Source organism: Sycon ciliatum, chromosome 10 (assembly GCF_964019385.1).
Source record: "Sycon ciliatum chromosome 10, ocSycCili1.1, whole genome shotgun sequence".
Lineage (NCBI taxonomy): Eukaryota > Metazoa > Porifera > Calcarea > Leucosolenida > Sycettidae > Sycon > Sycon ciliatum.
In genome coordinates this window covers 14,272,943-14,284,079 of record NC_088652.1, presented here as the reverse complement: position 1 = coordinate 14,284,079, position 11,137 = coordinate 14,272,943, and the positions used below count along the sequence as shown (strand labels likewise).

The 11,137-nt window shown below is 48.0% G+C and overlaps 1 protein-coding gene across 1 annotated transcript in view; it reads left to right on the top strand.

Annotated features, from left to right (window-relative positions):
- Window positions 1-11,137, top strand: part of LOC135826673 (ankyrin repeat domain-containing protein 50-like) — a 111,551-nt gene that overhangs the window by 9,759 nt on the left and 90,655 nt on the right. Inside the window, exon 4 of the mRNA XM_065339274.1 lies at window positions 4,819-4,923. Within this exon, the coding sequence (XP_065195346.1) occupies window positions 4,819-4,923 (105 nt within the window). The remainder of the gene's footprint in view (window positions 1-4,818; window positions 4,924-11,137) is intronic.

Sequence of the window (11,137 nt, the reverse complement as noted above, 5' to 3'; positions counted from 1 at the left end):
TTTTCTCGTTCACATGTGAAATACCATAGCAACGTTCTAGTGCACGTGGATTTGCCTGTCGTGTGAATCGCCTATAACTTACTTTGACTGGCTTGAGGCCATCATTTTTTATATCTATGTTTCGCGTCGTCCGCACGCATACGTTTTGATTTTTTTCGGAAAAAAATATAAAACTCAACCATGCACAGTTAGTGCACGATCGTGCGAGTCATCAGTGTGGACTGGTTGCATACGGCGAAGCTGGGATTCAGAAATGGCCTCGAGGCCAGCGTTGGTAAATCGTTTGTTCGGCATCTGCGAGCAGTATTCTATGAGCTTACAACAGACCGCATCGATCGCCTCAAGCTGAGAGGATGCGTCGTTCCGGAGCTCTTTGCACCTCTGCTGAAGGCTGAGTACAATAATCCAGCGAAGCAAGGGCACCAACAGTTGCCTCCTCTGTCCAAAGTGATGCAGATGTTGTGCTTCGATGTACGGTTTTTCTTTCGGATGTACACCATGCACGAGCTATTGTGCAATGTACAGTTTTATACACCTCTGATGAGCTTTTTTATTATTTTGCAATTTTTTATTTTTTTCCACCTCTCGCATATGATTCAGGAAGTTGAACTGACGCGAAACATAGATATAAAAAATGATGGCCTTAGATGTGAAAGTCGAGGTGGTTGCATGCATGTGAAATCTGTGCATGTGATTACTTCTTTCCTGGAGGTTAGGGGTGGGGTAGTTAGGGGGTGGGGTATTTACGTAGGGGTGAAACGAACATCGAATTTTGAATACGAACGAACTCTCACACTAACGAACGAACTCGAACGAACATTCTCCATTACTGGTATGTATTTCATGGATGAATTCTTTTTAAGACCTTACAGTCTGTCAGTATAGGCGTTCTCTGTACTTGGCTGTCCACTGTTCAGTATTGATGGTGTGATGCTAAACAAACACTGTGATCATGCATGTAGATCTTCATGTGAGCTAGCTCTAGAACCAGAGGCAGAGGCCAGAATCACTGAGAAAGTGAGAATGCTCAGTGATCGCATGATACACTGCCAGAACAGCAATATTTTCTTTATCGTGCCCGCCTGCGCTGAATCACAGGGTTTTGCAGCTAGCTTAGCTGCAAAGTCCATCACCATCGTCCGGACGAGAGTTTCTTCTCATCGCTAGCTCAGGTCGTCAGAGCAGGAGAACGGTACTTCTTGAGGTGGGTACGAAGATTGCTCGTCGTCGCTCTGCTGTGTGATAGAACCTTTTTGAAATTGAGAAAAGCACTTCGTCTTTCCCAACCACTTTATCAAATTCCGCTCCAACTCCGGACCGCGATGAAAGGCTCGAACGTCTTGACATGATTGCAACGAGTGAACGTTTGTTTTCAGGAACAGATGTCACAAGCGACTCGAATCCTTTCACTACGAGTACAAATCTACCTCAAACGGACACACAGAAATATTTCAAGAAACTTTGTCCGGACGCGACACTCAACTCCTTCAACTTGCTTAAAGTGATCATCAAGGCAGACGCAGTCAATCAGCGTGCAAGCTCGCGATCTCCTAACCTCCGCGGCTCCTTCGTGCTCTAGTCACAAGCGATCTTTATGCTTGCTTGCTGTGTTCGTTTATCAATCTTGCGAGTTCGTTCGTTCGTTTTCAAATTTTTCGAACGAATATTCGAACTTTCGTTCGGTCGTTTCACCCCTAGTATTTAGGGGGTGGGGTAGTTAGGGGTGGGGTAGTTAGGGGGCACATAGTTGTAATACCTGAAGTGAGATTTTTTTTTAATTTGAAAGTTTTATTCCCGTAGCTATGCAGAAGACGTAACTTCAGTAACGTCTGGCGCCAGCCAGGGTCCACACAGCTTTAATTTGGTGTTTGTTTGTTTGTTTGTGTCACGCCTGGCGCTATCCCGTATCTGCCCCGTACCGTACCGTACCAGCAAAGACAGCTGGCCACAACATTTTTTGTTTGTTTATACCATCGGCATGCCTGGCGCTAAGAGTACGGTACCATCAATAGAATGAGTATATATACGAAGTGTATCAGGGAATGCATTCAGGCCGATAGTGCAGTAACATGTTGTGTGGATTTGTGTGCGAGGCCGAGATCCCACTAGCAGGCTGGCTGGGCCGCCTCTCGACCAGCCCGTGAATTGCATGTAGGCCGATAGCATAATAATTATAAAGTATATAGATGTATAGCAGGGATTCGTATTATGTAAACGACTCCCTGCTGTATAGGGAGATTTTCTGGAAAGAAATACGAAGTAGAGACACGAGGAAATGCAATTAGAATAGACGTTAGTTGCCGAATAGGTGATATGATGCATCAGCAAAAACATACTTTTGAAGAGAGATCCCGTCGTCTCCAAAATAATCCTGAACGGGCGACTTAGCGCCGGTCACAGGAAACGTCGGAAGAGAGATCCCGTCGACTCAAGAACGTCCGTGATCGGCAGAGTCAGCGCCGGTCACAGGAAACGTCGGAAGAGAGATCCCGTCGACTCCAGAACATTTGTGATCGGCAGAGTCAGCGCCGGTCACAGGAAACGGCAGGACAGACATCCCGTCGACTCCAGAACGCCCGTGATCGGCAGATTCAGCGCCGGTCACAGGAAACGTCAGGACAGACATCCCGTCGACTCCAGAACGCCCGTGATCGGCAGAAACGAGACAGGTACGGGATAGAGTCAGGCATGCCGATGGCACAAACAAACAAAAATATTGTGGCCAGCTGTTTGTGGCCAGCTGTCTTTGATGGTACGGTACGGTATGGGACAAATACGGGATAGCGCCAGGCGTGACACACAAAAAAAAAATTCAAAATAAACACCAAAATTAATCCCGTAGCTATGCAACAGACGTTACTTCAGTATCGTTTGGCGCTAGCCAGGGTCCACACAGCTTTGACACGTTACATGCATGATGAGCAAGCAAAAAAGCATAGCGTAGGGCCCTGAGCTTCCAAGCTCTCTCGTTCCGTTGCCTGATTTTATGTCAGATATGAGTAAAACACAGCATTTTGGAAGTAAGCATTATGACTCAGCTCAAATTGGCAACTTAGCTACACTGCTGCCGGTTGCAGAAGAACTGAGGGATCAGCTTCCTAGCCTAGACAATTCCTATTATCCAGTACTACACTCTATGGCGTTATTATTGCACAGTTTGAGTTACCATGTATACATTGGTATGCTGTGTTAGGTTCTAGCCTGGTCGCTCTTCGGCGCTTAGTTCTTCTGTGCCCGGCAGTACTGTGGTGCAGTACTTTGAAATACTTTTGAAATTGTCAGATCCAAAGTGCAGAGGAAGATACTGACTCCTGTCTTCAGAACAGTGTGATAACCTGTTTGGGTTGAACAATTGATGTATTCCTGTGGTGTGAACAATGTCATTTCAAGTAGGTTTCAAAAGTGCAAATAATATTATACAACTATGGCCAGGTAATGTTGAAATGACCATAACCTGACCCCATTGCAGTGGTAACTGCAGTTGGATCCCAGCGCGGATACCTTGATATCGTCAATCCTGAGGTGTGGGGAGTCCATAAGTGGGATCATTTCCAAGTCCACCCACCAGAGTTTGGGGTTTTCAGGGGGTGTCGGCCGTTGGGGGGTTCAATAGCCAAACGAGTCATGTTTCCAAGGATCCTTTTGAGTCTCTCTCCCCTATTCGGGGGGAAACTCGTGTGACCAGTTCTGGCAGTGACCAAGTACAAGCACCATAAAGTACCGCCAGAAAGCCCTGTCTTGCGATCGCGCCCCACCCTAAATTACGGAGAGAGGACTCTCGTGTCCAGCAGTAGAAGTGTTAGGTACCTCCTCCCGTACCTTTTATAGCTGGCCTGCATGCAATCTATGTCGTCAGTCGTCCTTTCTCGTATTTAACAGAAGTGAACATCGTATGGCCTGGTGCGACTGAAGTGGTACGGGGTTCACTTTGTTTTTGCAACATTGGGGTTGAGTCGCATTTTACTTTAAAGGTGAGCCATGTGAACTGCAGTGCCCAGCGCTGCAGCCAGCACGAACAACATGGAATTTACCTTCACCAAACATCTGTTGCTTCACTGCGACAGTCGCTGTGTAAGTGTGTGTATGACCCTAGTACAGACCACCTTACACACTCGCGGCCACCCTGCCTCTCCAGAGTGACCACGAAAGGATGGGGCGCTCTGGCAGTACTTTACGGTACACGTACAAGTGTGTGTGTGTGTGTGGGGGGGGGGGGGTGCGTGCGTGTGTGCATGTGTGCGTGCATGCGCGTGCGGTCATGCGTGCGTGTGTGTGTGTGTGTGTGTGTGTGTGTGTGTGTGTGCGTGTGTGTGTGCGTGTGTGTGTGTGTGTGTGTGTGCGCGCGCTTGTGTGTGTGTGTGTGTGTGTGTGTGTGTGTGTGTGTGTGTGTGTGTGTGTGTGTGTGTGTGATTGCTTCTGGGTGGTTACCAACAGCCAGTGCTGGCCAGAGTCTGTCGTGTAATGTGTTCGCAGGAAAAGTTGAAAAAGACTAAAAAGCAGGGATTCACTGGCCAGAAAAAGCCACTTCATAATATTTTTGTATACCAGGCTGGATAGTGGCGGTCAATTCTTCAGCCTTGCAAGCTGTTGACTGGTGCAATCCCGGCACAAGTTGCTATGGCTTCTGCTGTAGCATTGCTATCATCGCCTCTGGCAATGGGCGTCAAATGGTCAAATGGTCAATAGTGTGTGCTTGTGGGTGTTCTTTGGCCGGGGGTCTGTACCTGCGTGTTGTGTGTGTTGTTTGGCCGGGGGTCTGTACATGCGTGTTGTGTGTGGATGTACACATCCTATCACTACGTGTGTTGTTCTTACTAGGGTATACGGCGGCGCACTCCACTACATATGGCATGTCGGAGGGGTCACATTGATATTGCCAAGCATCTTGTCAAGTGTAAAGCCAACGTGGACAAGACTGACAATGTAAGTTGCACACCACTCTGCCTGTACATTGAAGAATGACTCAAGATTGGCTCCGGTACTAATCAGAGACACCTGGGTTTTGCCTGTACTGCAACAGAGTCAATGCAGATGAACCACATTGACTTCTGCCTTAGGTCGGAACCTCGGATCCATATTATCAAGAGAAGATAAACAAGAGTGTGCAACTCCGGATCTCTTCTGCACAATCTGCAGATACCCCTGCTCACGGCGGAATTTTTTGTTGATGTCACCTTTTTTTCTTGGAAAACACGCATTTTGCCACAGAACAGTGTGAGAGCACGTGCTGGGCACCGACCTTGTAATATAAAGCCCGGCCAAGTGCACAAGGCAAAACTTTTCAAAAGACTTGAAGCGTGTGCGTCATAGAAAAGATTACGTCAACAGAAAATTCCGCCGCGGGCCAACCCATCCCGGAGTTGCACACTCTTGTTTATCTACTTGTGAGGCCCACAAGTAATCAGTTCATATTCATTAGTTCATGCATTATTCATTTGGCCTGGGTAGCTACTTGCGCGACCATGTTTGCCATGGCTACCCAGGCCCTTTATATTGCGTTGCTTCTCTCTTCAACATTCTCTCTTCAATAAGCTCTCTTCAACTCGCTCTCTTCAATAATCACCATGTAGTCGTTTCGTTCGTCCTGGTCTTAGTCATCCCGTCTCTAATAAATGTCGTTCCACCAACCTACCTGTTCCCGTCGTCAGTCTCTTGTTCGAATTCAACATACTCTTAATATTATGAAGATCGACAACCATGGATTATTGCAGAATGTCAATGATATGGGCGTGACCACTACAAAACCCATGTAGAAATTACGTGGAGAATAGAAGACAGTCTGTTGTCAGTAACATGGATATAATTTACTATCGTAAACGCCCATTTCATCCTAAATGCATGCGAATCATTCTATAATAATAGATGGAGGCAATCAGTGGGTAACTGACTGGTGACTGTCTAGCCTAACATTATACTGTAATCCACCCTATTTTGTATTGAGTAGGACACCTAACTGACAATCAACTCTAGCACGTCTTGGATGGGCAGTCCAACAGCCTTCAGACTTGCAAGATTTGAAGTTATAGGAATAACATAGGAAGAGAAGGTGCACGCAACCAAGATAAGCACAAGCTAAAAGTGTTAGTTGTGAAGGTCGTTGACGGATGTACACGCATGCCAATGACGATACTGGCAAGACCATTCGTCAAACCGCGATTCAAGGACGCAAGACAACATAACATGCAACTTGTGTGGCGCTAAAGATTCGAAGATCAATTGAATAAGAAGCTAAGATAACTCGAATCATGCAAAACTGAACGTCTCAGAAAAACTGTACTGTACTTCAATTATGACAATTTGGATGCACAATGAGCAGCAGTTGGGGTTGGTTCATATATCGCCGGTATACGCCGGGAGCCACCGGCGGTGAGCCTCTTGCAACCTCTCCCAGTGAATTGCAATGATATGAACCAGTGCAATCGTAACAAAATCATACTGTAACTAATCGCATGGGTCCAGCGGCAAAGTTGGGCAGGCTCAACTCTTGCAATCCCAATCTGCTCCGGCACCGATCCCGTACAATTTTGACCAAAAGTGGGTTGTGAACCGTTTGCACCGATGATCGCCGGTGCCAGGACCCAGACTTTGTCAAATTTTCAAACCAAGATTCGTCCTAAATTTTCCTAAATGGAAGCTCAGGTTGAGATACGTTCGCCATTCTTGTAGTCGCATCAATGTGGCAAATAAAGTCAGCATACCAACCCGTCCTTCCCGGATGATCGGCTTGACTGTGCTGCAGCTTATGAGACAAAATACAATTGAAAGAAATAGAAATACGAAGGATGCATTCGCAAGCTGTTGTGACTTCATCAATGTTTGAATGCAGAACTTCGACACCACCGCTTACTAGACTGCAATGAATAGTATAGAAGTAGTTTCATGATCTGATTCCGCACTACTTTGTAATGAATTTGGTACTACAGCAGTACTCGAACCGTATACAGGACAAACCGTGAGGTGGATCACCGCCAGTGCTTCCCGGCGCCTATTTGGCTTATGTGAACCAACCTTAACAAGCAGCAGTTTCATACGACAATCGTTTCGCAGCATAAAAAAAGGACGGCTCATCAGGTATGCAAAGATGGACTCAGATGGAGAGAGAGCCAAGGATAAATTTATAGCAAAGAAAAGGACCAAAGAGCTACAAGATACGCTATAATGTCCACTAACACCACCAGTTACTTGGAGCAGACACTTTCTTTACCAATCACTCTGCCACCAAAGTCACAACATCTTCGTTCGTTTTTTGGTGCATTTTATGTCCCCATGACGCCGAGACCTTAGGTCAGCTGAGGAAAAAAGCCTCACCATCACTATGTATCTAATATTGCAGGGCCGGAGGCAGCTTCCGCGAAGTGGTGCGGCCGAAGGGCCATGTTTAAGGGCCGTGTCTGGGGGCCCTCCCCCAGAACATTTTTGGAATTTAGACGGCAAATTCTGCACTCTGGGCGACTCCCTGTACAAAATCATACATCGAAACTTTTCTCCCCGGTTTTGGACGTTCCACGCCCATTTTTTTTGGTACGGCCATGGCCGTACTGGCCGTACCAGTGGCGCCGGCCCTGTATTGACTGAGTACGAGGTCAATATAGGAAATAAAAGCTGAGTAAAAGACCGAGGCGAAGCCGAGGTCTTTTACGAGGTCTATTATTTCCTATACTGACCAAGTACGAAGTCAATATTAGATTTATCACGACTGACCAAAGCATGTGTTCAATCGCTAAAAAGGAGTCGAGTATAAGCGGTCAATATAGCCTTAACTAATGAGTGAAATATGCAGGAATATTTTACTGCTTAGGTATGGCAAAAATCTATGTGAGTCTAAGGGAGTGATAAGCTCCCATATTTTTGTATTTTTAATTTTTTTTACTATTGAACACTCACTGCATGATGAACTAAAATGAGGAGAAGAACTCGACACAATGGTACATATCCAGCAGGACGGACTGGGTGGGACCTGTGAAGCTCAGCCAACCCAGGGTCTCGGAATCACAGCTGCACATGTGCACCAAAGGAAACAAAATAGGGAGTGGAAGGGCGGGGAGGGGAGCAGGAGATCAAGAACTCTAAGGGTAGGAAAGAGAGAAGCGAGGGGAGGAAACCAGGAAACTTGTTATTCCAAGATATGAGTGCAAACAAGTACGCAAACAAGTACAAATATAGCAGTACAGGTCCTCCCTCGTTAGTAGATAATCTCTGGGCCATCGAAAAAGTTATCTTATAACGAGACTTATCTTGTAGCAGGACTTGCAGCTAAAGGTGAAATAGGCACTACTTCGTACTTACCGGGGCTACCCTCGATACAACATAAATTATCAATGCTTCAACTCGTTATAAGATAATTGAAAATCTCCAAGTTACTCCAACATAACTCTTCCTTGGATACAAAGGATCGTCCATATTCACGAATACATAGACATAATACGTTTCCTCTTTCTGCTTTATCCTACGTGTTTTGGCCTTGGTCCTGCATGGTCAATATTATCTTATACTGAGGGTTTGGCACTCCAAGGACCTGGGCAAAGGGTCGTTATAACGGATTTTATGTACTAACAGATTATGTTGTAACCGGACCTGTAACCAGTTGTATAGGCCATGTTTTGCCAGAGGATTTCAGATTTCTATTTACTAACGGAGTTTATGTAGTAACCGGACTCGTTATAATGAGGGAACACCTGTATCAAGATCATGATGCTGAGGCGAAGGTAGAGGCTGATTGCCGTGCAGATTTGACGAAAGATTAGAGTTAGAATGGAGGAGAGTTCGAGAGAGAGATAAAGACGGATGGATTGGGAGTTGGATGAGAAGGGAGTGCTCCGAGAACATGAACAGGGTCGTACTGGCAGTAGCCTAGGGGGTGATGTCCGTGGCCAATGACCAGCCCGACCGTTTCAGGTAGCGGTAGGTCAGAACCTTGAACTGCTGCATCCCTTTGGCAGACGGTGCATTGCGGAGGAGAGTGGCTGGCAGTTCATTCCAGGCTTCGATGAGGCACTCCGGGAAAGAGCGCAGCGCAACATTGCGCGATCTGGCAGGTAGGGCTGTCTGGAGTTGAAGCTCGTACGCAAGGTTGGCTGCCGAGCGGCGACGTGTGGCAGGCGCGATGGCGGGTGCGATGGCTCTGGCTGGGCGTGTCGCTGCAAGAGCTGGTGGGCTTGCGATATAATGGAGCTTGTACAGAGTTGTGAGGCTGGCCACACGGCGCCGCAGGGACAGAGTGTCCATTGCAGCCCCTGTCCCAATCAGGGTGAAGGCACGATGCTGGACTCGGTCCTGTTGTGAGAGATGGTTAGCCGCAGCTCCCATCCATACAAGTGGGCAGTACTCCATTAGAGGCGGAATGAACCCCCGGTATGCTGTGGCCCGGCCCGGTGGGTCCAGGACATGGCACGCTTTCCGGAAGAAACCAATTCGCTGTGTGGCACGCACTGCAGTTCCTCGAAGATGCTCCGAGTATGGTAGATGGGCATCAAACGTCACTCCAAGGAGCTTCAGCCGCGAGCATTCCGATACCGCTGTGCCGTTGAACTTGATGGGTGGTGTCTCCCAGGGTCTGTAGTGGCGGGACACAGTCATGGCCTGTGATTTCGTTGGCTCAAAAGTGACACCTCACTGAGCACCCCATTCAGCAAGTGCATCCACACCAGCTTGGAGGTTGCGGCACACTTCTGTCACATCATGTGGCATCGGGATGTGGGCATAAAGCGTGGTGTCATCTGCGTTAACAGCCGGGGTGATCCCTTCCGGTAGGACGTCGCAGGCGTCATTCACGTACAGCAAAAACAGTGTGGGCCCAAGGATGCTCCCTTGTGGGACCCCAGCATCAATCTTGTATGGTTCTGAAGATGCTCCGCCGACTACTGCCTGCAACTTACTGTCATACAGGTAGTCAGACAGCCAGTTGAGGAGGGGACCAGTGATGCGGTATGACACAGCATTGTGGAGCACGCCTCGGTGTGAAACTTTGTCGAATGCTCCTGCTATGTCTACAGCCAGCACGCGGACTGCGCCACCACGGTTGACTTCGGAGACCCAGGAGTGGTTGAGAGACGCGAGAAGGTCAGATGTGCTGAGCCCCTGCCGGAATCCGTACTGGTGGATGGACAGGGCCTTTTCATGCTCAAGATGATTGATTATGGCAGTGTTGACAATCTTCTACATGACTTTGGAGACAACAGATAACAAGGACACAGGTCGGTAGTTCTTAACAGCAGAATGACATTGCTTTTTGTTTATCGGGACCACACAGGCTATTTTCCAGAGAGAGGGCCGGACATGGCACCGAAAACATAGTGAGAATCTTTGAGCACTGCTTCAGAAATCTGGCAGAAATGCCATCGGGTCCGGAAGCCTTGGTTGGATCCAGCTGGCGGAGCTGGCGCTGGACTGTCGCTTCCCGGAATCGGACAGTTGTCAGGGCAGATGTACACCTAGGAGGAAGGTCAGGAAGGTCAGAGTGCTGTAGACCTTGATCACCCAGACTGCATTCGCTCGCAAATAATTCTCCAAAGCAAGTAGCCAGAGCCTGCAGCTTGCTTCAGGAGTGACCACCATTGCTTGTTCCGCAGTGATCCATGTTTGAGCCGATCTCGGATGCGGGCAGATTCTTCCTGCTTTGCGAGACGAAGGCAATTGGCAGAGGCTCGGACTTTGGCATTGTAGTCATTGAGTTGCTGGTGGCAGGTGGGGTGTCTCCTGAGACGGTTCCATGCATTCTTCTTTGCCTGGGTAGCGGCTGAGCATTCCGGCGCCCACCAGGATGGATCTGTTGGTTTCGTTGAAAGTTCTTTGTGTGGGATGAAGCGATTCATGACTTCCATGACAACAGCAGTTACTGATCTGCAGGACGCCTCGGGGTCTTCTGACATATCCCAGTTTGCTGTTGAGTAGAAGTGCCGAAGCCGGCCACAGTCTGCCTGAGCATACCTCCAAACGCGCCGTTTAGTTGGTGGTTCGCGGAGTGGGGTGGCATCAAAAGTGGCCACCACGGTGGCATGGTCTGATGCTCCAATGGGGTCCAGTACATTGACCACCACTGAGGTCTCCGAGAAGTCGCTGAGTATGAGGTACAGGGTGTTCTCACCACGTGTCGGTTGAGTAACGTGCTGATGGGAGCCCGTGGAATGCAGAGAGTTCT